Raw genomic sequence first — 26967 nt, 5'->3', positions numbered from 1 at the left:
AATTCTTGCCAGTCCTCATTTCTTTCCCAATTCATTCATCTACTAAGAATTTCCTGCTGAATTATTTATTTCCCCTCTCACCAATGCTGTTTTTCCATTCCTTCTACAGGAATTTTAAATAGGTGCTACTTACAAGTTGAACACTACTAAATTAGTACAACAGAAAAGTGAAGGTAGCAAGATAAAGGAACAGCAGAACAAATTCAAGTGATCAGTCCTATCTGCGCTGGTTTAAATAACCAACTTTCACATCATCATCTCTGGAATTAATATCTCACCTTTTTACTCCCAGGATTTTATAGTAATCCCTCTTCTGTGATTGCTTCAGCATTCTCTGGGCACGTTCTAGCCCCTCCCGAATCTGCTGGTCATTCTCACTGTTGGCTTGAGCAGTCTCATAGTCTTTAATAGCTTTTATAAAAAAAGCAAATGAAAGAAGATTACACAACTCTACAAACTTCAATTTAAAGAACTCAACCACTCCACAGAATTGAAGCTTTGCTATTACCATATACAAACAGCAAAACTTTCATTTCAACTTGACGTTTGAGTTTTTCTCCCTAAATTAGAAAACCTTGGAGTAGAGGAAATTCACTTTCACATATAAATTAGGTAATTTTCTTTCTTTAGGTTCAATTACACTGGTGGGAAATGAGGGAGAAGGGAGGTTACCAGACTCCGGTCACAACACTCTCTTGATGTTGCAACAGGAATAACATAACAAGTATCTAGGCCTGGGAGGAGGAAAAAGAGACCAAGAAGTAAGATTCAGCAACTAGTATGTGAAGAGCCCACTGCACGATGTTAGTCCCACATTGCTGTTCAGCTGAAGGATGCATTACCCAGAGTCTTTAAGTTAATATTCATTCTTCTCCCCCAGTCTGCACTCTATCAACATGACAGAAAGTCTCTTCTCTTTAATGACAGTAAAGACAAATTTCAGACTACCAATAAGTTCATACTGTTAGTGAAAGGTAAATACTGGCTTTTGACACCTCTGCATACATAGTACGCAGACAGTTATATTTTAAGGGTTTTTTTTTTTCCAAAGGCATACTCTCACTCTATTTCAAGAGTTGCATTTCTCAGGAACGAAAGCAAGAGAGATGCTGTAATGTAATTTGTAAAACATTCCAGGTCTACACTATTTTTTTAAGTAAAATCTATTATTATTGTAAGTGGTAACTGAATGCTTAAGACACCAAGTTTATATATTCTTTGATATCAAAATTTATCAAGGGAAGTAACTATCTAAGTCTTTAATGACACTGCTCTTCTTTCGCTGTTATAATCCTCAAGGTCTCATTTGCAGCTCCCAATCTCCTAGGTTTCTCAAGTTAGATAAAGTACTTGCATCAGATTATTTCCAAGCAGATGCTATTTCTCAGCAGGTGTTACATTTGTTTTTCACTGTTTCTGAGCAAGACAGCAGGAAGTGCTAATGAATTTGTACTACCCAGACATCTGATACCACTGCAATCTTGTTTTAGTTATTGGAAAAAAAAAATTCCAAAAGGTATTGCCAGTGCCCCAACAATTTCATAGGCTATTACAAGCCAAACAAAATTTCTATTCATTTTCTCATCACTGGACACTCATTTTCTGCTTGAACAAAGCATTTTGGCTTCTGCTGATATTTTTAGTAATTTGTCCAGTCATTAAAAAACCAAAACAAAAACCCCAAGAGTGTGAACTAATGTGTGCGTCCAATATATGCTGTTGAAAGCAATAAAAATAATGAAAATGCAGGGATTTCATTATGCTGCTTTACTGCTCCAATAATTTTAAGCACCAGTGTACTTAATCTGCTTCACATGGTACTAGAAGGTCCCACCACAACGTCCTGCCAAATGCAGATCAGACTGCTCAGCTTCACTGAGCGCCACATCACCGACAGCACGCACCACTGTGGGAAAACAATCTGCTTCAGGGATCAACTATTTGCCATGACAGTATTAAACTTCTCTTCTTTTTTTTAAATCAACTCCCTTATTTAAAGACCGTGAGCATTAAGCACATGGGAAGGTAAGTTTTTCAGTGCTGCACACTGCAGAGTGAAAGTGCCCAGCAAGTACATTTTACACTTTCACACTCCAGTGCAGGAATTTTCCTCTTTCAGAGAGCTAATTGCTCTTCTCACTTGAGTGGTGAGGGTTGGAAGCAGGTGGAGCAGGATGGCAGCTTCCTGATGACAAGAAGTTCGATATGAAACTAGCAGACTTATTACTAATTCACGGTATGTCAAGTGAGATATATTAATCAATTCTTTTAAGCCACTATTTCTAAAAGCACTAGTACCTCCAAACCAACAGAAGAGCCACTGCTGCTGCTTACTGGCCTGCTATTCCAGAAAGCATCCTTTCTTCTTTTCATCCTGTTCCACGACATAAAAGGAACAACTAGTTTCCAGTGTCACTTTCAATTTAAATACTTCAGTCAAATCTAACTCTCCTTCTTTCAATACAAGACTCTTCACAACCTCTCAAAAGGTAATCACACCGTAACTCTAGACAACTCTGCTGGCTTTGGAATCTTGCCTGCATTTTTAGAAGAGACCGAGATCAATTCTGCATGTGCATTAATGGCCAAGTTATCAAACATGAGTAACTGCAGACAACCTACACCCATGCCAAGACTGTTAGAGCAATAAAAGAACCAGTTACGCTCTTACTGAAACCTCTAAAGTAGTAGTGGGGGGGGAAATAAAAAAATAAATTAAAAAATTAAAAATTAAAAAAAAAAAAGAAAAAAAAATACTATATCTTGATCAACTTTGAAACAGCAAGGCAGCTTTTTTTCCTTCAACAAAACTTGTGCTTTAGACAGATAGACTTCTGTACTTATGAGGTATGCCAGAAAGGGAGTCATTACACATCTGTTGCTGTAGACAAACCCTGGATCTCATGTGATTATAAAGTAATTAAAACCATTTGATTAACTCAGCTATACATACCAAAGTGCATCTTGAACATTTAGCAATAATCGCCTTCAAAGTTCTGAATCACATTATCTTTGAAATTTCCTATCTTTAACATGAAAATAGCTGCCTCTAGCTTGAAAACTTTTTGAGGGAAGAATCAGTATGCCCCTTTAAATATGAGATCACAATTTTAATTGCTCTACTGTTCTCTCTAGCAAAGAGGAATCAGCGATCATTTTACAGCAGTTAAAACTGAAGGATAAATGAAGACACCTTCAGGCAGACTAACGTTAATGGGCTGTAATACTGTTGATGGAGGCTCTGCTGGAAGGCAGAGCGGAACTACAACCACCTCACTCCTGTCAAGGGCAGGAGGAAGGCATGGGACATGCTAAAGAACAGGGATCTGACAAAGCACAGTTCTACTCTAGCATGGTGGTTCACTTGGAATGAGGCTAGGCCAAACTCAGCAGGCACCAGCTCTCCCAGATCCCAGGTATGTCCTCTCTCTGTTTCCTTATATCCTATTATATGGAGGCATTTGCTGCAGCACAAGACCAAGCTGGCTCCCTGCATTTATGTAGAACCTATAAAACTTTTCTTTCCTCTAATTTGCAAGAGTTGAGTCAGCACCCCTGGAGGTTTTTAAAAGACATGTACATGTGGCACTAGGGAACATGGTGCAGTGGTGGACTTGGTAGTGCTGGGTTACTGGACTTGATAATCCTAGAAGTTGTTTCTATGACTATGTGTAATAGTATGCATTTTACAAAAAGTCTGTATGGAAAATGCAGCCTCAGGAATAGAGTCAGTTTACTGCTTTCAGCAGCACTAGAGATCTGCAGAGGTGAAGCAATGGCCATTAACTTCCTCTGCCCACAACACATGCCAGGGAATAGAACAGTATTATTTTCATGCTGCCATCTCAAGACGTTAAAATTGCAGTCCTAAAAAGGATTTACATCAACTGAACTATAATTACCTTTTACCTCTAAACACATTTGTCTGACATTGCTGATTATATAAAACATGTTTAAGTAGATTAAGCTGTACAGTCCCACAAAACATCCTGAACACGGTCCGTTATTGTAAAGACAACTATGCCATAGATAATACAAGTGCACTCCACTTACACTAATCAAGACAAAATTACCACCAGATATTTCTGTAAATCTGCAACTACCAGTGCTAATTAAGGATGACAGTATAGTGTAGAATCAAAGTGCATGTTAAAAAAAAGCCTTTGAAACACTGAGTGCATTTTAAACGTCCACAAAAAAGTATGTGTCAACTGCATACAACTGTACCTTCTTCATACAGGTCTTCCAGCAAATAAGCTTCTGCTCTGTCTTTCAGAGCATTCACGTTGGTTGGTTCCATTTGCAGAACTTCTGTACAAAGTTTTATGGCTTCTGTAGACTGCTGATTCTAGAGAGAAGAAAGTAAAACAAAATTCACGTAGTTGTGGGGGGTTTGTTTGCTGTTTGTTTGTCTTAAAGAAATTTACAGAGGGAGAATAATCAGAATTACCTTTGATAAGCAGTGACAGATTCTTTCTTTGGCACGAGTAGCATAAACTGGGACTTCTGGCTCAGTTTTCATTACAGATTCGTATTTACTGATAGCATCTTCATACCTGTTTAAATCATAAAGCAAAATATCATGAAATGTGATCACTATCTCAGGGTGTTGCAGTTTATTTACAAATCTTGAAATTCACAGATTTTCACATCCTCCTAGTAATGCACCTTAACTTTAACAGCCTTAAAGGTGAGGTGTGAGACAATAGTATGAAGAAAATTTGCAGTCATTTCAAGAATTACATCCCCATTCCCTTTTCTGTGCTATGAGACAGAAGAGCTGGTAGGCTTTTGCAGAAGACAGTAACTACCATCCCTCACCACGCACAGACAACAGTCTCTAGATGTGCCTCCTGTCCAACAAGCCACTCTACACCTAAAAATAAGCATCTCCCTCTCCAATATCTGAGATGGACCAAGTCTGAAGTCTTACTGCAAGCACTGTACTATCTGCACACTACAAAAGGTACCACCTATTCTATAGCTACAAAAAAGCTCTTTAGGCCAGCTTGAATTAGGCGGTTGTTTTCTCCTTTTCTTCTCCACAAGTCACACAGTAAAATGTCTTTTTGCTGCAAAGGTCTCAAAAATGCTAAAGTTGCATGGTTTGAGCAAGAAATGTATTAGAACATTTACCTAAAAAGGCAAGAGAACGATTGAACCCATGGGTTGCTATACAAGCTAGAGAAATTCAAGCTCTCAGAAGATTCCCTGAAACAGGACTGATACTGGATTAAGTGAAGAGAGTCCAAACAGACTGACAGCTTAATCAAATTGGCCTCAGTTGTGCTTATTCAGGTTCCTGATGTATTTCATTTTAAAGCACCACCTTGACAATGTCTAATGATTTGTGAGAGCTCCTTACAGTTGGATGTCATGCGCTTGAGAACATGAAAAACTGAAGTAAAGCAAGAAGTAGAAGAATACAGAAGCATGAAAAAAAAAAAAAAGCCCATCAGTCAGATCCATTTTTGCTATCAAGGCACTGCAGAGTTATTAGGGAGTTTTAGTCTAGAGATGTGGTCCTTTAATCACAGAATAGCTGAGATTGGAAGGGACTTCTGGAAGTCATCTGGTCCAACCCCACTGCTCATGCAGGGCCACCTACAGCAGGCTGCCCAGGAGTGTCCAAACAGTTTTTTAATAACTCCAAAACAGGGAGACTCTACAATCTCCCTGGGCAACCTGCACGACTGCAAACGAGGGGGTAGTAGAAAGCATTTCACTATGTTCAAAGGGAATTTCTTGTTTCAGTTTGCACCCATTGGCCTGATTCTGATACAGGGCATCACTGATCAGAGCCTGGCTCTGCCCTCTTTGCACCCTCCCTTCAGGTATTTTGATGAGATGACCCTGTAGCAGAAAAGGCTCAAACAGTCCCAGTCATCTCAGCCTTTCCTTGCAGTCCCTCCATCATTTTAGTGGGATTTTGTTGGACTTTCTCAGTAGTTTCATCTCTCTGGCACTCCAGGTGTGGCCTCATCAGTTCTGAGTAATAATATATGAGAGCTGAAAACTATTATCCCTATCTTGGTCTTACTACCTGCTGCAGAAAGAAGTTCAGTATGCAAAGAGAAGACAGTGGCATCAGAAGGAATCAGAACAGGATTGTCGCTATGCGAGTCAATATTTATTTTAATTGTAATTTGAGAGCTGTGCTCAGTTATCCACTTCAACTGACAGATGCAAAAAGCATCACTTAATCAGCTCCTCAATCAATAAGTTCGTGCCTCCATAGCAGTTTTTTTCCTTTTTTTTTTTTTTTTAAATATAGGAGTGAATACTTACCTGCCTCCTCTGATGAATTCCTCTGCTGACTCAATCTGCTTATTGAGTTTCTTTACTTGCTTATAGAGAGAGAAACACTGCTTATGATCTTGGTCCAGTTTCAGACACTCCCGGACTTCACTTTTCACAGGGAGGTAAGGAGAAGGTAAAAAAAAAATAAAATATGTCACCACATATTATGAAATTTTAACTAGAGACACAATGCAACATATACAAACTGTCCACAACAACAGCTGACTTCTTTACACAATCTCTCTCCTCATCCAAAAAATTACTTTTAAGTGAGACATCAACAAAAAGTCTTCCAGAACATAAGAGGGTTATTTGTTTGGTTTGGGTTTTAATTATTCTCTGTTGTCAAATATGCAAAAGATTAAGTGTTACATGTGATACATGGAATCCCAGCCAAGCCTGAGCCTGACTTTTCGTTGTGAAGACTGCTCTTTAATAAGATTCTGATTAGGGCAGATACCTCTCCAAATTGTCAAATGTTTAAAAAAAGTACAGTAATCACCGCACAACCACAGTGTTATTTTCAGAAAGAGATCACAAAATCTGATTTTGTTCCTAAGGACACACAAAAAAATCTCAGTATTTGAAAATCACTAGGCCTGTAAAGGTAAGAAAAAGAAACCCAGAGAATGCCAAGGACAAAAGTAAGCATCCAACGAGTCCAAGAGCTACTGAACTCTTAATATATCTTATGATGCGAAAAAAATAAAATAAAGGTATTAGATAAGAATGAAGGAACTCTTCATTATTACCCCTTCAATTCTGTTTCCATTACGTTCTTCAACAGTGCTCTTAACTGTACTTTTAAAAATCAAAAATCTATTCTTGAAATCACTATGCAAAGTGATGTCCAGCTACCAAAACTCACCACAGAAGTGATCTATGAGCTCCCAAGACTAAGTATACTCTAGAAAGGGGATGTGTAATGCAAACCAATTGCCCAGCTAAAAAATGAATTTTTGCCATTACAATCCATCACATGCAGTTTCCATCAATTAGCCGAGAAAAGAAAGTCAGGCTTTTTCAGTTCTCTTCATCTCTTATTGAAGACATTCTGTGGCAGAAACCATACTGGAAGGAATCTGGAGATGAAGGTAGCGCATCTGAGATTATGACTGCCACAGAAACCACTCCTGGGCAAACAGGAGGATTACACCATCTGTCCAGCCAGGCACAGAGTAAAAACCTAACAGTTCAGATTGGGCAAGGGCAGTTATCTGCCAGATTGACAAGGGACATATGGGAGTAAGACCTTAAACATAACTCAATATGAATAAAAGAGTAGGACACTATCAAAAAGTCATCCAAAATGCTGGACACTGTCTGCAGGAATGAAAGACCAAAAGCTCAGGACCCCTGGCTCTTCATAGCTGGGTGCTCCTGGATTTTTTATTTATTCTTAAGTCTGTAACCTTAATGCACACATTTTTGTTTGCATTGTAAACTTCACTTGAATAGAGGTTCAAGGTTAAAAAAAAGGCTCCACCAAAGCAAGTTTAGAGTAGCACTTCCATCTAGGATGGAGAAATACAATGAAGACAGTACTTGCAAGCGACTCCGACGGACATGCACTCTGGCTTCTACTTTAGCAAAGAAGATGCCTGGAACCATCGATGGCTGGTCTGCCAAGCATAAACATGGTGTCTTCACTGCCTGTTCTTAGCTTCTAGAAAGGAGCTTCCTTTATCAGATCCAGACCACAGCTGCTACTACATCCAAAACTCACACAATACAGATATTTCATGGTTTATCATGACCTATATAATTACATTTTCTGTCAATTGTAATTATTACAGCAAATAGTAAAATTACCTGAGTGATAATTCATGGTCCCCCAGCTGATAATATATTCTGCTGATTTTATAGAAGGCTTCAGTATTATCATTCTTTAATTTGGCAGCAGCTTTCAAGTCACTAATAGCTTTGCTTGGTTCCCCTTCCTTTATATAACACTCTGCTCGAAGTTCCCGTAGCTCTGCATCCCAAACACAAACCTTAAGAAATCAAAATTAAAGCTTGGTTTTGGTCCATAACACTTCACTTCTTTTCCTTCCCAAAACAAAAATCCCATTTAATTTCACTTTGCCAACTGCAATAGCATAAGGTTCAAGTTGCATGCAGAGATCAAGAAATTAGCATCTCTGCTTCCTGGTGGATGCTGTGATGCACCTGCCCAAATCGAAAACAAAGGCCTGCAAATTTTGTAAATGATTCAATGAGCTCATGCAGGGAGATGAATTAAATCTACTGGCACTACTTAAACTAAGACAGTCTGTTGAGCCTCCAGGAAAGGATATCGGAATCATAAATTATTATATCTTCCCAAAAGAAAAGAGGTAATGAACAGCAAGGACCAAGCTGTCAGTTGTCCTCTAGGAAGAAGCCCATGGGTAAGATGCAGCTTCACAAAATTTGACCTTAGTGTTCAGATTTTAAAAATACAGAAAGGTAATAATGTAACAGTAGGGAAAAAATAATTACTCAAAAGGAACTGCCCACCAAAATTTGGTTTAGAGAACTAATTCTGCGTCTTATCAGTTGTTTGTAAACTATCATTTCCGGAGGAGGCTTTTCTGCTTTTCCCCATTCCCCACCCATAGACAAATTCCCACACTTTAGCAGTTTCTTCACCAAAAGCTCCAATGTTTTAAATTCCAAGTTAACAATGCTAATTTGTATGTGAAGAATCATAGCAGTTAACTGTTTTTTAATGTATATTTCTATATGACACACAAAATGCCCACACCACTGAGTTATTTACACATACATTATCAGACTACCTATACTAATACATTCAACAAATAGAGATACCTAAGGAACAAGTTGAAAATTGAGTTAGCTATAAACATTTTTAACTTTGTGGGGTTTTTTCTATCTTTTGTTACTTTAGTTTCTCAAGACAAAAAATTGGCAATGAAAATCCAGACGAAAAAACCTACACCTCCTGTATTTGGTAAAACTTCATTGATTTCAGAACAAATTTTTTCCAAGCTTCCCCAAACACCAAACTGTGGGAAAAAGGAAAGTATAACCAATAAAGCTATCTATAACAGAAGTTCAGCTGAAGTTGTATCTTTAACCCAAACTACAAAACTATTATTTTGACTTTTTCTGCAGATAGTGCTCAGCCTTCTCCACTCCCTAACTTCCTTATGGAGTCACAGTGCTCAGCAAAACTAAACCAGTTACACCAAGTGTTTTCACATCAGTGAAGAAGTTATTAAACAAAAACACACAGATGTCAGAGAGAAGCTCTTACTTTCCTTTCTCAGGACAATTTTACTTAACACTTACTGCCAAGATTTCATCAAGAAGAGAAATAGCGGCTTCATAATCCTCTTGCTGGTAAGCAGACAGTGCTTGTGAATGCAGGCGCTGCAGCTCATCAGATTTTGTCAGCTGAGTCTGGGCTTCTTTTTCCTCATTATTGCTAGGATTGGATTTGAGCTGCAAACATTAACAAAGAGAGAGACTGAAATGCTTGTTCAAGGATCTCTGTCCCATTAACAGTCATATCATGGAGAACTGACTAAAGCTGCACATAAAGCAAAATTAGTTTCAAAATTCCACTGGAAGTGTTCCTACCTCTAAACTTGAGAAAAAAGGAAGACATTCTGAGCTCCAATACAAGATGTCAGAAGTTAAAGAAATCCAATTCCTCTCCCTCACCATGCTTGATCATTTACCACTGGACATACCACATGCAACAGTCACTGCCCCTTCATCACCCACGGAAGTTGAGCACCTCTCGAATGTAGCCTAATTCACCTCTCTGCAGACAGTTATTAAACACTGGATTCCTCAGCATCAGCAGACAGTATAATCACATGGCATAAATTGCATCTCTCACTTTAAGCACAAAACACATTTATAAATTCATGACAGAAACAAATGAAACATGTCTCAGATAATATTACTGTAAAGCTATGTTTCTTGACATTTTCCCCCCAAAGAGTGGTTACAGCAGCAAGTTAAGAGGTTACAGCTGGGAGAAAGCCTCAGCTGGGATCAGCTGAGTGTTTATGCACCTTTCTTCTAGCTTTAAACAAGTCTAAAATTTTGTCTACAGGGACTCTCAATTCTCAAACCCCTCTCTCTGAGCAAGCAGAAGGGGTTATATGGTATTTGTCTTCATTTGTTTAAACAGCTTTAAATTTTCAAAGAAAAAAAAAAACAATCTCACAGGCAACTTTGGTGTCACCCAGGAAGATAAATATGGGCCAGAAGGAATCTCAGCCATTCTCTTTGCAAAGCCAGGAAGTAATTTGTAGGATTAGTGTAGTTTGAACAAAGCACTGCTTCATACTTGTTGCTGATCAGAATGACTTCCAAAGTTTTAAAAGGGACAGATCAGCATGACTTCATTTTTTGTTGTTTGTTTTAAACTCAAAACTTGCACTATCTTGCATTCTATACACAGAATGTTGTCTAAAGTGACTGAGTCCTCAAAGACATCCAGTACTTTTTTCTTTCCTCATTTATCTCAAAGTGGCCTCTTCCCTTTTTTTCCACCACTAAGTTCTTGAAACACTCATATTTTGTGCTTATGTCTCTAATGTAATTCAACTTCAGCCCTCAGAAGTCCTTTAACATAACTTCCCCTGGTTCTAACATTTAAGTATATGAAAGGAAAGAGCCTAAATGCAACATCAAAAGCATGCACAGCTCACACACTTTGTCTTCAATTCTTCATTTTAAGTCTTTTTGAACCTTAGGTAGTTGATTCTTGCCAGGTAAAATGAAACAAGCTGTACTTAGACCCAAAAGTTCTCCTTTATTCCCTACACTGTCCTTCAGCAAGAGAAGATGAATTTGATCAAAGAGTTTTCTTCTTTGTAAGCTGATTCCTAATACAAGTCTCAAAGAGGCTTTTTTTCTGGTTAGAACTCTGCTTATAAACCCTTGATGCTATGCATCCACTTTCACCCCAAAATCTAGAGGTTGTAATAAAGGCAAATTTCTGCACCTGTAATTTTAAAAGTACCAAGTCTACAAAATTCTCTGAAGTTGTGAGTTCTTCAGTTCCAGCTGACTTGTTTGATTTCTCCCTCAATTTCTCAGCATTTTCTTCTTAAAAATTAAGAGCTTTTGCTATGGATGAGCTTTACACTTCCATTTAAACTTATCTCACAATAACATTGCACATCTTAGACACACAGTATGTTTCATGTAGCTTATTTGGAGAAAAGGTCAGTGGAATATGAAAAGCAATGTTACAATCATGCAGACAAGGCCAATAGTAATAAAGACCATTTGAGTGAAACATCCTAGATAATTCTAGGTAGTACAAAATGTCCAGTCAACAAAGAAAGGAAAATTTTTCAGGCTATCATTCAAACTAAAGCCATCAAGCATTCGTGTCTTTCTGCACTATGATCACAGGACTGTCACATCACTACCAATAACGAATCACATTTCAATCTCCTTTTTCTGTGAAATAGTAAGTTTGGGGGTAACAAATCAGAACAACTGCTTGCACTAAGTGTGCTAGATGCCCAAGAAAGGAGCTAAGTATTGAGAAAACTCTTCAGATGAATTTAATACAGGTCTAAGGCAAACCTAACACTCCTCTGCATGCTTCACCAGCAGCCTGAAAGCACAAAGCCAGGGGCTGTGCTCTGCTCAGTTCTGCAGGACAAGCACATTGCTACCACTGAGCTGTTCTCAGCACAGTATCCTTTGCTCTCTTTGAGGTTTACTACATTTAGATTACAACACTAAAGTAGCTGCAGTTTAACTTGCAGCAACAAGAACTAGCCATGTGTTAACATCAGCTTTCGTTCACTCTACTCCCCCCGCCAACCCTGTGCCTAATTCCTTTACAGAAAACAAAGTACACAGGAACGGCTTTGTTACTGTAAGTAATTGTCTATCACAGATTTACTACTATATGTGCTGCTTTATTTTATAGCCTTACCTCAGTACAGGGGAGAAACAACCCTAGTGTAAGCAAAACCCCACTTTCCCCCCTTCAAGTAAGCAAGACTGAAGATAAGAAAATCATCATCCTCACTCAATTTATCAAGTTGAGTGTTAACAGCATTTGCATGTGTTTTTCTCTGTTACTCTCGGTGATGAAATTAGCTTCTTCCAGAATTTTCCCTCAAGAATTGACTCAAAACTTTGCAACATTACCTTGCTGCACCCAGGACAGTACAAAAAGGTATTAGAAGTTCAGTTCATGAAACCCAGCATTTATTTTTTTTTTTTTTGCAAGATCATTATCCTTTTGCAAGATCCTCTCTAAGGATCATTTCTACTCCAAGTAGACAGTCTTGCACTTGCAGTTAAATATCAAGATTTAAAAGTTTTCTGATGGGAAAAGCATTTTAACAAGCTAAACAATTCATGCTGGTTGGTTTTCAAGAAGCAACCTAACACCCCCACCACACCAAACCTGTCATCCCTTATTGTATTTCCCAAGTCCATCAATGACCTTTCTAACCACACAGAGGTTGCACCAGCACACACAAGGCAACATAAAAATACAACGCAGCACTACTTCAGAAAAATGTTGTTAATAGAAGGACATTGACACAGCCAAACCAGTATATCAGCAGTGACAAAACACTGAAGCAAGACCAATGCTAAACTACCCAGGATCCATCTGCACTTTGTGTGTTGGATGCTGCTATCCTGAAGATGCCATATGCCTGTTTGAATTAATTAGCATATCACAATGTGTTGCACATACATATATCTTACCATTATGCTTTCTGGATCAGCAATATGCTTTTAATTTAACAAGGCTTTACAGCACTGTCTGTTAGCATGCTAAAAAAAGGATCCCCCAAAACAGAACACTTAAACCGGAAATCACTTGGAACAAGTAACTGCTGCTTATGAAGTTTGCTAAGAACCCTTTGCTTCAGGATGTTTTTTTCAGAAGCATAGGGAAAAGTTACAAAACATGGCTAAGCAAATTCAGTGGTTTACCATAACCTCTCCTGCTTTCCAGCTACATAGTCCTACAACTTCCTTTGTAATGGCCCATTAACGATACAGGGAAAAGCTGGGGACTTTGTACAAGAACTCTAATGAAGAAGAGTTACAACCACTTTGAGGGGAAAAAAACCAAAACCATAACCTCAAAAACCATACTCTCAAAGAGCACAGATTAAAGATATATAGGCAGTTCATCTTATAAACAGAAACTGTCAACTCAAAAAACTTCAACACTGTTGTTTGAAAAAAAAATTATTTTTACAACTCCCAAATGTTACAGACACTCTGTTCCTATACCTTGCTTACAGTGGTCCAGTGCCACTAACACAGACATATCTCTACACTTCTAAAGCTGTTTTATGTTCTTGCTTTTCAAACCTAAACACACAGACCATGAAATCAAATAATCTTGTGAAAAACATTCTGAGGGGAACTGAAGGAACCTCCATGGTTTGTATCTAAGATCAAGACATCACACACTCACAGTGCACAAAGGAAAGCCCTGCACTAATACCATATTAAGTAACACAGCTATAATGATAGACAGAAGGAAAAAAATGCAAGGATAACTTAAATACCTTTTATTCTTTAACCAGGAAGCTACAGATAATCACAGTACCACAGAGGGATATATTTGGGAACATCTAATGTTTCTCTAACCACTTTGACGTGGTTAAGAGAGCTGCGAATACCCAACCCAAATTTGCCTAGCAACTGAAAACATGTTACCTTACAGTGCCTTAAGATGGTCTCTCCCACCTACATCCAAAACAGTATTATTACACATACCAACCAACCATGGAAAACAATTGTCCAGTGTATTTTGCCAGAGTCAAGGGCTTCTCTAGACTAGAATGCAATTTGCAGATGTACCGAGCTCAGACACTTGGTCTTGGCTGACATCTAGTGGAGTTGGAAGATGTGCCTTCAGTTTCCAGCTCTGAAGTGATTGTTCTTTTAAGGCAGACAGAATTGCTTATTTAGGACACCTCAATATACAGTATTTATTGCAACAAACTGCAACTACGAATGTTACAGTCAGTCTTAACAAAGACTAGAATTTAAAAGAGACAGTCCTTTCCACACTTTCCAATAGACTAGACAGAAGTTCTATTCTACTTTTGTTCATTCTACAGAATTCAGCTACTCAAAGGCTTGTCATTTTCTCTAGAACACAAGCATAGTCACAGACAACACACAGGGCCGCCAGGATTTGCATCGCTTTTGTCACCTTTCCAGAAGGCCTTCCATCAACCAAAGCACACCAATATTCCTTTTATTTTTAGTAAAAATCACATTTTTACAGATAAACTAAACATTCCAGGGCTTTAATTGCTTGACATGACTGCCGATGTGCCCACAGATCTGTCCTATTGACTTCTATTACTCAGAAACTCCTAACTGAACCAGAAAGAACTTGATATTAAACCACATGAACACTCAAGAAAGTTACAGTAGAGAAACAAATACTATTCATACAGCATGAGCACAGCTTTCTAAAAATCACTGAAGGAGTTCTACTTAATCCTTTTTTCATGTGTAAAATGTGGTCTGTGTAAAGAATTCCATCAGCTTGGTGCATTTGTTGGGCAAAAGGAGAGGTTTCTAGAAATGCAGTACTGCTTAATATGAGAAGGCATGTCTGAATCTCACCCTCTATCCAAACCTCATGATTAAATTCAGCCAACAGGAAGGACAGAGTAGGGTATAAAAAAGACAATCTAAAAATAACACATGAAGGCTGGAGTCTCAAGCGGCTCTGCTCCCAAAAAGGAATACTGCATCCTTTCCAGTCAGGCATTCCCACTGCCTGCTCTCACACTGGCACTGCATCACAAGACAGCCAGTACTGACACAACATAGAGGGCAGGAGTATACAGAGAAACCACTCTGCTTAGCAATCATTTAAGTTTAAAGAAGTTTAGGGTGCTCACCATGAAACTTTTTCCATATACTATGAAACTTTATAGAAACCATTTGAGGATATGATTTTTTTTCTTTTCACTAGGATAGTTTTACTATTACACGTAAAGAATAGTTTTGATGATTTTTTTAAGCTCTACACAAAACCACTGGTCCTACAAGCTGAGAAAGTTTACCTGTCATCCTCCCCTCCATTTAGATGGGCTGAATGTTTCTTGCTTTTTCTCTCCCTCAAAAATGACTGCATCTCCTGAACTGCTGAGATCCCTTTTAAGGAGTGTAACTCAAAGAGAAGGGATAGGAAGAAAAAAAAGCTTTTCAGTGTCTCCACTGGGATTCAACAGATTTCTGGAATATGCTAAGAGAAAACAGCATTTTAAGGATGGCTCATTATATCAGTCACCTTGCAGTTTTGGTAGGCACAGAAAGCAACATTGGGACACTTACTCTTAATGCAAGCATCCTACAGGGAACTACAAACCATATCACTCCTACACATCTGTCCTTGAGCAGTCCAAGTAAAATTAGTCTTCTTAGATTCCACACTCTGACCCGGTTTCTCCAGTTCAAGAGTGGGGAATATTTTAAAGTCTGATCTACTATTCCCTTTAAATCAACACCTGATCCAAACAATCTCTTGTGTGAAATCATGTAAGAGATAACAGATCCACTATTATTCAAGGGTATACAATCTACTTCAAAGGTGGATGGCATTACCAGGAGAAAGCCCATCCCATCTACACAACTATTGCCTCAGGAAAGAAATATTACAACTGAAGGTAAAAACTCTCACATTTAACACCTTGCAGTTCTTTTCTGTAAGCATATGACATTCTCAGGCTCACCTATTCTGGGTGACATCCTGAAACCCTACACATTACAGAAAGTAGGTTGTTTTCCTTCAAATTAAGCCTTTCCTTTCAGTGAGGAGGATGGATAGAGTAAAAGATTGTTTCAGTTTTTAAATACAGCATTTCCACCCAATCTTTCCATGACACTCATCTTCTGCAAACTCAAACATATGACCAGGCTGCTGCATTCCTACTGAGTTACACTTGACTGCAGATTTAGACCCCATGCACTACTAATGTGGGATGGCCCAAGTACATCTCCAATTTACCTCCAGATTTGGACACCAAAGTTTGCTGATGAGCTACATGCTCACCCAGAATGAGAGCATTCTAATTAGCTGATAACCAGCCAACACAGTGAGAGGCTAGAGGGCTGTTCAGATCCTGACCTACATTTATTCAGTTAAGAAGCAGAATCATACACTGTATGCTCTGTTCACATGTAAAACACACTATTTTAGGTGGCCAAGTCTACAACTAAACTCTAGCTTCAGATCCCACTGGCATTTTTTTGCATCATATCTTTTAGTAGCAGATGGAACTTTCATTTCAAGGTACAACTTAGTCCTTTCAGCTTTTGACCACTGACTTAAAATAAGACCCCTACTGCTCTTGGTAGAAAAGAGAGGGTCTGGATTCAAGTCTTGAAATCATTTAGAAAGCTATTCAATACCTAACACCTTCTTCCTTCTCTCCTCCCCTCTCATTTACAAAAAACAAAACCCAAAGGACCACAGAATATCAACACACTTCACAGCATTGTGACTAATTTCCTCTCCTCTTGAGATTAAATGCAATTTCATATTTATATGGAAACATACTGACAGAGTATACCACATATTTTAGAGATGCAGAGAACTGGTAGAATAAGCAGTCTGACTATCTAAAAAAATTTAGAAGAAAAAAAGGGAAACCTTTCAAAGAAATAGGTATTCTTCTTAAAAGATTCAAGGTATGTAGTGTAATCTAATCTCCTCCTCATATGAATAAATTAAACTATTACAAATGATTACTTTAATATTGGCTCATTTTTCTTGAATATACTGTACTTAACTGAGAATTGTGCTCTTCAAAAGAGACCACTTGCCAGTTCTCTAAGTACATGGGCAATGCTGTTCACAGAACAAAGGAAGCTGGAAGTAAGATTTAGAACCAATATGGTATCTTCTTAAGCCAGCTTCTGAGAAGAAACTCTGTTCCACTTCAGATTTAAAGCCTGAGGACTGAAATTATTTGACTGACCAAAGGCAGCAATCTAAATTTTTGCAGCTAGTTTGGCAAAAGGGAAAGATACTTGGCAGTTGACTGAAGAAACAATTCCACACGCAGCATTAAGCAATATTTCACAGAACAGGAACTGCAAAGAGATACACACACACACAAATTCACAATTGCTACTGCAGCAACTGTGTCCTCAGTTACCCAGAGCTCAACGACGCTCTCCCACATTTGCAATCAGCAGGGTTGCACTGCTATCAGACCACACACTCCTAAGAAACTCACAGGGGAAGCAGCAGCAGCTGGAGGAGCCATTGCTACATAAATTTCAGAATAAGCTACTGCAGCTCTGCTACAAACACAGACTGCCTCCTGCAAGAGCCACTCCTCCCAACTGTCCTGTAGAGCATATGGGATAACCACTCCAGTTTTGTCATCCACGTTCACTAACAGGATTTCCATTAAACATCTGCAACCTGCAACACACAACTACTTTCTCCACCACACTCTTCAAGGAAAGTTAACATGATGGCACTAGTTACACCTGCAAATTCTATTTATTTTGGCATAAGAGACAGCTGTTCAAACTAGAAACTATTGAAGAATAAGCAAGAATAAGAATTAATCTTATTTATACTCATATTTACATGAATTTTGTGCAATAGAGAGGAAATCAAGCTTCACATTCTCTTAAGGACCTTTCTCCTGGGGTTAGATCAGTTTACTTGTGCAGTGTAGGGCTAAAAAACACCCATCGAAACTATAAACAGTCCAAGTGAGTTTATGAATGAAGATTGCTCCCTAGTACAGCTGTCATCAAGCAGAGATCGTGAAGAGTCAAGTACACACAAAGAAGACTTTTCGAAATGCTACATTGTTTCAGTCAACACTCGATTTCATCCTCATCACTACACTGCAACTTTACTGGTCATTTATTCATACCAGGTAGCTTAGCTACCGCTTTAAAGAGCAGGAAAGACAAATCCAGGCATGCATACCATATATACCATAGAGCATCAGAGCTGAGATATGACCTTGGCTCAGAACCCAACCTTGAAAGCAGTGATGTAGTTCAACTTAGGTTTCCAGCTTACCACGTTTTTAAAGTCATCCTCTGCTTCATCAAATTTTCCTTGCTTAAGCAGTAAGTGTCCCCTCTGTAATCTTGCCTGAAATGAAACATCAGATAATTTCTTTTGATTTACAAACAGGAATTCAGCAAAGTATGAACACAAGTTTGAAAGTACAAAACTTCAGTTTCCTTCAGCAGGAAAAAAGAAGTTTGATTTTAGTACAGCTAACAAGCTGAAATAGAGATCACAACACCCATTCTTTGTCTTCTACATTTAACAATGTTTTTATAAGGCCTCTTTAATGGTAAAGTATTGTTCTGCACCAGAGCAATACTTTGTTTTTGAGGGACAAAAAGCAGTCACAGTTTTTATGAGCACCTGCAACTCATGGAAAGAACTCATTTGAAGACTTGCGCAAACAAAAGTGAATGTTGACTTTACATCACTTTCCTGATTATAACTGCTTACAGATTAAGAAAATAGCATAAATAATAAACAATAAATAATTACCACATTTAATTCTTCCACTAAATTCAGAATAGAAACAATGTGCAAAGACAAGTTATTTATTTATAAGGCTTTGATTTATGATAGGATGTTTTCTTACAACAATGAATTTAACATTTGCTTCTTCATTGTAAACTATACAGGACATGCCACTGCCCATGGAAAAGGCAGATGACAGAATCAGACAGAGAGGACTCCAGCATCACTCTCCAAGTAGTGAGGCAGCCTCCATATACAGTAGGCACAAGTGAGAAAGGAGTAAGGTAATCAGAACCTGCAACAATCCCATAGGAAGGCAGTGAGATTAGGACAGTTCCTGTGGAGAAGAGATCTCTCAAATCAAATGCTGATTAAGACAGAAAAAAAAGAGAAAACTGTGTGCTCTCTTCTCCCTGACCCAGATGGCACAGCCTTGGTGACAAAGAGAAGAATAACCACAAGTGAGAAAACGGAAGAGTTTAGCAAAAATCCATGAAGAACATGTACTTAATAAACTACTAGTTGTTCAAATAACTGGCTAGACTGTACTCAGCATAGCTGCAAATTAAAGCACATACACCACTATTATTTTATCCTATTTAAAGCCTTCAGAGTGTATTCTCTATTCCTGTTGAGCAAAATCTGACAAAAAACCCCCAACCTTCTTTGAAGCAGGTTTGTTTTTTTTTTTTACACTTGATTCTTCTTCAATTCCAGTAATACTTACTGATGTGAAATCCTGCTTTAATTCAACCACTTTACTTAAATCACGAATTGCAGCTTTAGATTTGCCCATGGCTAAGTACACTGTGGCTCTTCTGTAATAAGCAATGTAGTTATCAGAGTCTCCTTCTGCAAATGAACAAACAATAATCAGAATACTATCTTAAAGCAACTGAAACCTCATGTACAGCGAAATTGCAATGACTAAAAATATATTAACTTACTTTTAAGCCACTGGAAACAATGGTATTTATTAAGACACAGCATTTGTAACATTATCCAAGCAGTATTTTCTATGCAGTTTGATAATGTAACAATAAAGATTACAGAAACACAGTAAATGCCACATAATTGAGAGCACTGGAGGTTAAATATGTACATGTTTTTTTAGCTTTGCACAGAACAGCCACTACATACTAACCCTTCACCTCCAGCTGTAGGCCTACATGTGAAAGCATGTTAATTCATCATTTTCCAGCCCAGTCCTTGATCACCAAATAGGATGCAAGAAAATAACGAGTACGTTAGTCCAACGCCATCACAGACACAAACTCTTTCTATCATCCACTGAAATAGCAGCAACTTCTTTCTCGAATAATAAAATGGGCACCAACACCCCCTCTCATCAGCACACAAATGCATAAGCCTTATCAAAGCCTAAAGGCTAACTGCAGGGCCCATACACTCTATGTTGTCTTCTGGTCAAAATTCCAAGATCCAGCAATTTTAACTCTCTCTAGGGTAGCACATACACATACACCCGTACAGGAGGCAAACCTCAGTCTCTGAAACCAAAAACAATTTTCTTAACATTCTTCTCTATGCAGGTATTTCAAACAAAAAGGTAACAGTTACTGTAGGCTCTCAAGGAAAAGTAACTTAAACCACCCAACCAATCATATGCAGTAAAAGACAGGAAACTTTTTACTGTACTATTAAAAACATAATAATCAACCCAGAATTTGTGCACAAGAACATCCATATGAAGCATTTTTCTTCCTCACTTCATCTGAGGTTAAGTTGAATTTTCAAATAAATGAAAGAAATAGCATTGCCAAAAATCGTATGGTTAGCAACCGAGTTTCATAGCTGGCCATCTCCATTACCAAACCACTAGTTCAGTTCTCACTGGAAAAGATATCTGCACTCTTGCTCTACAATGTCTTGGCTGTGGAAATGCTAATCTCCAGGGTTCAAGTTTAATAACTCCCACACTGCATGCCACCTTGCCAGGATTATGGGCATCAAATAAATTCACATACATCTCTGTAGGCTACAACTACAAATCAACAATTGAAATTAAGGAACTTTATTAATACACAAAGATGAAAGATAGGAAAAAGCTAACAGAGAAAAGCACCAGATAGATAGTTTTGCCTCAGTACCCCAGTAACAGCAATGAACACCAGCTGACACCCAGAGAGAAGTTATAAGCCATCAACTTGATGGGATTAAAGAAAGAGTTGCAAATTCAACTGAAGAAAGATAATATGGACAGTAGCTTTCTTCTATTTCAGAAGTTTGCAAAAAACAAAAACAGGCTGGTTGAGGCAAGACAAAGAGATCTATTTACCTCACAGCCTTCAATCCTGTAGTACAGATAAAAAAGAATTCATGCCCCTTCTACAAGCACAGTTGGCAAATCACGCTTAAAATCTTTTCAAAGAGGCAAAACACGAAGAAGTAGTAGTCTGATGAAAATTAGGCAATCAGGCTCAAATTAGCATCCAACTAAGAATCCCATCAAGGTCACAACTGAAGTGGTTACACCATAGTTCTACAAGCTGCTCAAGCACAGTTGGCAAAGCAGAGGGTTTCACCTGCAGGCACCTCACTGTTCCTCCCACCTCATACCACTGCTGCCTCTGCACCACCACCAGCAACTGCACAGCCACAGCCTCCACTGGACTTCTCACCAAATCCAAGTTAAATCTTCCCGACCAATAGTAAAGGAGTAAGTAAACCACGCTGTAATGCAGATCCCACAGAAATGCTTTGGCAGCAACACGCAAACAAAAGGAGTAATAGAATGCCTCTTGGAATGGGGAGCTTCCACAACACAGAAAAAAAGGAAGTTGTCCCCTCCACTCCCTTATATAAAGGAAGTTGATCTCAAACTTGTAGCACCAGTTTCACTGAGGTATCACACACTTCAAGATTTAATTAAGAAAAAATAAAAAGGGAGAAAGACTATTCTAAACATTAATTTTTTTACAGACTTGGATGGAAGTCAGCCTTTCAAAGACATACTTTGAAAAATGTCATAGATATAAAACCTCATCGTGATGGCATTAGATACACAGGGAATACCTCATTAAAAGATATCAGAATCAATTATAATTCCTTTCATACAGCTCACTTGCAGAACAGCAGTGCCTTCGTGTTTATGTATGATGTAGTTAATTTTTCTTTTATCAAAACCAAAGGATAAGTATTCTACTGCATCTCTGTTGGCTCCTGTCCAAACTGCTGCATAAGGGTGCCCCAATTTCTATGACTCATGGAATGCAATTTGTAAGAAAGTAGGATACTTAATGAAGCAAAAAAACCCACCCAAAGGTATTTCAGTGCAAGAGTCATTCCCTGAGATACATACCTATAGCTGCATGAAAGTGAGATAAAGCATCTGCTAGCTGTCCTGCAGCCAATAATTTCTTTCCCATTTCAAGTTGTTTTTCTACTTCTGCATTTATTCCACACTCAGCTCCTTAAAGAAAAACAAAAAGATCAAGGTTTGGAATGACCAGTTTGATTATACCAAACAAACACAGTGATAAAACATCTAACAAATTATTGAAATGGAGGCAGAAGTCACATCTTCCTGTACTTTCGATTATCTGAGTGGTCTTTTCCAAACTAATTGATTGTGTGGTTCTGTAAAGCAACCTGCAGCCTACTAAGCTCATAGCATGTCCAAATAAGGATGTGTCAAACTAGATAAAACATCATAAAGCACCACATTGTGACAAGTCACCAAATACGCATTTCTACTCCTGTCTATATATTCAGTAATACACTTTTGCACATCAAGATTTTTACATCAACTACAAATACAGTTTGACCAACTACATTTCTGTGCTGGCTTTCAACCTCAGAGGAACCTGGAAAAGTACTCATAACTCACAGAGAACAAATATACAAAGGCTAAGTTAAATTTCATGACCGTGATGTTATGTCAGTACTTAACTGAGAACTGTTAGCTACTTAGAGACCGGCTTCTCACCTATTGCACTTTTGTCTCATCTTCATAGCTCGCACTTCCAGAGCGAAGTTTTGACAAAAATAATTAAAAATTCTCACTCCCTTTTCATTTAACCAGTAGCATGAAAATCATACTAAGGTAGTAATTCTTGGAAGTGCCAGTTTCAGTTTAAAGCTAATAAATTGCTGCTGCTCAACCAACAGCAAAAGACTACTGTTGGGAAGAAATGAGCAGCTGAGTGCAGGTCCATGCTGTACATACATCAATTCAGCAACAGGTTTTTCATTGGTCCTGCTTCCAGCAGTCTTCAGATGAGGGCAGAATTTCACTACAAATTACCTACCAGCTTGTGACTATTAAAACTTTTACACTACCAGTAGTTTCCTTTTCCTAATGCCTAAATTTAAGCAAGGGAATACACTGGAATCCTGAATAAGCATATTACATTAAAACCCAGTGATTCATAATTTATTTCACTCAGGTTTTGTATTGAGCTAATTCAGATAGGCATTTGAATTAATTTTAAATATGAAAATGTAGTCACACTTGGAAGCTGTTTCTCACAGGTTGAATAAAAGCATTATACTACACTGATATCCAAATTTCTCACACTGAAAGGTAATTAAACAACAAAGTATTTGTAATGAAAAAACAGTAATTTCTGATCACCAAGTCATCAAGATTTTAGACCCAGGAGTTCACAACACCTGGGATCTTAATTTAATTTTCTTTCCCACTCCTTAATACAGTTTCATAATTCCTTTAATTCCATAAGAAAATCATGGAGTTGTCTATACTAAAGTGAATAAAATACCCCACATATCCACTAGACAAAGCTTTGTCTACTAACAGATTGATAATAATTCAGCAAACTGGACTCAAGGGCTTCAGATAAATTGTTTTAGAACAATAACAGCAAACAAATTCCTTTTTTTAATTAATGGAAACTACTTTATGAAATAAGCCCCAAATTTCCAGTGAATACTTTTTTGTTTAAGTAGATGACATTAAAATAACAATTATTTATCATATAGACAATTTGAGGATCTTATTAAATGACATATTTTAAAATAAATTCTAGGTATGTATAGCTCTGAATACAATACAAATAGCTCCACTGATAATGGACAGTAATTTTTTTTCACACAAAAAATTTTTCCAGGAAGTTTTTATATAAACATCCAATTTTTAGAAGAAAAGGACATTCTTCCTTGCCCGTTTTGCTGCTTCTCTAGGTTTGATCAAGTAGTCCAGTGTCCTCTAAAATGATAAAAGCACGCATTGGAGAAAAAAATCAACACAACAAAAGAACTCAAAACAGTTTCAAGCATCTGAAGGAGTGTCCTTGTTTCCCATTTAGTCACACCAGGGTAGGTCCAAGAATATATTTTTCCACAATAAGCTGCACCTACACAATTTGGTGTCTTTCAAACACATTATGTTCAGTACAGTTCGACAGTTACATAATCCTTTAGGCAGGAGAGATGTCTTTTTCTGTGAGAATACTGAGGGCAATTAATAAAAGAAATGGGACGGGTGACCACAGTGGCAAACAAGTAAACAATAAAAGCAGGAGTAACATAAATAAAGAAGGCAAATTGTGAAGGACTGTAGGTTCCCTGCAGAACAAGACTAATTATACTTGACATACATTAAACCTTGGCACTGCAAATAGCTGAACATCATAAACTGATGTGTCAATCTCCAGAAGCAACCTGTACCATCAGCCTAATCATGATGAAAAGTGACATTTACTGTAACTACTCAGGAACACTGTATGCTGACCTGATAGTTGGGCTGCTTAGTCACAGAAATCTATTGCTTATTCGTTGTCTGGCTGTAGGCAAACAACTGCTCTAACTAAACCAGCCCACAACAGACATCTGAAAACTGATAACATAAGCACAGGAGTCCAAGGACTCAGATTCTGTGCAACTATTTGGGTACCTATTCACTGTGTGGTCTAGGAATGAGCCTAAAAACTAAAGTTCAGACAGAGCAAAAAAACCAAATCCACCCCACAGAGCTTTTTCCAACAGATACACAGTCATTGGTGAGCTGGATACCAAGGGCCCAGCTGAAGAAGCTCTGTATGCTCCAGCAAGAAACTAAATTTACACAACAGACATGCAAGCATAATATTTATTTTTAAAACTTCCAAATATTTTAATTTGAATATGATTTCTAAAGCCTGACTAATTGTTATCTATTCACCAAGGGCCTCAGATGACCACACACAGGAGACCCAGCTGTCAAATCAAGTCAGATATTCTGGATAAATTCAGGGTCTGTAGTCCTGGTACTGCTGCAAGAGTGAAAGAGTCAAAAAAAACCCCCAAAAACCACAAACACCAAAACACCCAATCAAACACAAAACCCCAAACTATTCCCAGATAATTGGTACCAGCCCTGACAACTCACGGGACAACAGTTAGAAGGCACAGGGAACATAAGCAGGTGCAGGTAACCTGTTTTTCCAGATAAATGCACTCACTTCAAACAAATTGTAACTTCCTGGTAGGATTTCTGTTTTATTAGAATAATTGGTGCTAATATGTAGGTACCTAAGTACACAAACTTCAACCATATCCTCATATAATCGGTCACATTTGCAGTGTAAAAACTCAAGGAAGCCCTGCAACCCGAGAAGAGTTTCAAGATGTTACGTTTATCTACATACTCCTCTTTTTCCTCCTCCATAAAATTTCCGCCTTTTTTTTTAAATCTTGTTCCTAAGCTGAGTAACAAGACTATGAAAATAAACAGAATTAATTCCTACTCTGTAAGAGAAAAAGTTGTTTCAAAGGCAAAGAAGAAGCGCATATGTCACTAATCTTAACTACACTCATCTAAACCTTTTTTTCTTACATAGAGGAGCTTAATGATTGTCTCATCTTGTCTTTTGCAAAGTTTTTTGATCAGAATGACCCTGTGTTTAGCACAACCGGTCTTAAGTTCGCTGTTATTTTTAAACAGGTTTAGGCTTTAATTTATGTATGTCTGCAAGTATGGTTTTCAAGCACAACACTGAACAAAGTAAGATATGGACAAGCAACCACAGTTTCAGAAGCAATACTTCTGAGGTTCACAGAGTCTCAGAGTATCCAGCTGAGCCACTGTAACTTCCACCCATCAAGTTTTTATTCCTTCTGTTTGCAAAGCAAGTCGGTAAATATAGCTGAGAGTGGCAAAGAAAAAACCCCGCCCCCAAGTAGCCTTTGCTATTTGGAGCGAGTTAAAAAAAAAGCTCCCGAACTCAGGGCTGAAACACACGGTGGGGGGAGGAAAAGAAACACTTGATGCTTGTGGTCCAACAGTAACGAACTGAGCTCTATATACTCAGAGCCCATTTATTCTTCCCCATATTACATTTCCTTTCTTCTACTGCCAGGAAGGAGAGGGCGAAAGCGAACAACACTCCTCTGTCCTCCTTAGCAGCCTCTTTTTGTTGTGATTAGTGTGGACAAACAGCCTCGAAGAATGGATCTTCCCAAGAGAGGATCTGCGTCAAATCCAGCACAAGTCCGGGTATTTGAACAGGTGGAACTCAGGGAGTACAACAGCGACCTGTCACAATCACCAAGTATTCTAAAACCTTTCTGGTGTATTTTCCAGCCAGATATTAATAGACATAATTGTAAGATACAAAGTTAACACAGAATGATTCTTCCACAGATTCATGACTCAGATGACACACGGCAGACTTCCATTATAAAAACATTAAGATACAAATTTAGATGTGAATATGAACTCATCTTTGAGCTCGAAGATGAGTAATATGGGGGGGGGGGGAATCTAGATACTTAAATAATGTAAGCCCCCCTCCCCTAAGTTCTCTAAATACACATTCTGGAAAAATGAACTCATGAACTAAGAGGGTAGTTTAGTAAACAAGATCCAGAATCACCACTTCTCATTCTGTTACTGAAGTCTACATCTTTATTAAATGAAGTTAAGAAAATGTCCCCCAAATTAGGCAATGTGACTTTATAAGTCCAAATAGCCATTAAATCACATACTTCAAATAGGTTGGCAACTCTAAATAAAAGAATCCTAGCAGGAGCACCACTGTCAAAATCTCAGGGGGAAAAGAAAAGTATACTTTGACAAAAGTTATTGCTTGTCTTCTAACACCACTAGAATGCGTATTAAAAAAAAAGGCAATTTGACACCACAGTATGTAGTCTTATAAGACAGAGTATCTGCCACAGTATGTTCCTGTTGCCACCCGGTCAGCTGAACTATT

General features: G+C 38.1%; 1 protein-coding gene across 1 annotated transcript in view; it reads right to left on the bottom strand.

Moving 5' to 3' along the window:
- DNAJC3 (DnaJ heat shock protein family (Hsp40) member C3) overlaps positions 1 to 25421 on the bottom strand; it is a 30191-nt gene extending 4770 nt beyond the window's left edge. Inside the window, exons 1-10 of the mRNA XM_029960999.1 lie at positions 25286 to 25421; positions 22116 to 22226; positions 19524 to 19648; positions 18332 to 18406; positions 9595 to 9747; positions 8113 to 8294; positions 6289 to 6408; positions 4451 to 4556; positions 4228 to 4348; positions 279 to 411 (exon numbers count right to left, since the gene is read on the bottom strand). Coding sequence (XP_029816859.1) covers positions 279 to 411; positions 4228 to 4348; positions 4451 to 4556; positions 6289 to 6408; positions 8113 to 8294; positions 9595 to 9747; positions 18332 to 18406; positions 19524 to 19648; positions 22116 to 22226; positions 25286 to 25421 — 1262 coding nt within the window. The remainder of the gene's footprint in view (positions 1 to 278; positions 412 to 4227; positions 4349 to 4450; positions 4557 to 6288; positions 6409 to 8112; positions 8295 to 9594; positions 9748 to 18331; positions 18407 to 19523; positions 19649 to 22115; positions 22227 to 25285) is intronic.
- Positions 25422 to 26967: the final 1546 nt, after the last annotated feature.

This window comes from Manacus vitellinus, unplaced genomic scaffold (assembly GCF_001715985.3).
Source record: "Manacus vitellinus isolate BGI_N305 unplaced genomic scaffold, ASM171598v3 scaffold_2_pilon, whole genome shotgun sequence".
NCBI lineage: Eukaryota > Metazoa > Chordata > Aves > Passeriformes > Pipridae > Manacus > Manacus vitellinus.
This window is presented reverse-complemented; position numbering and strand designations above follow the sequence as displayed.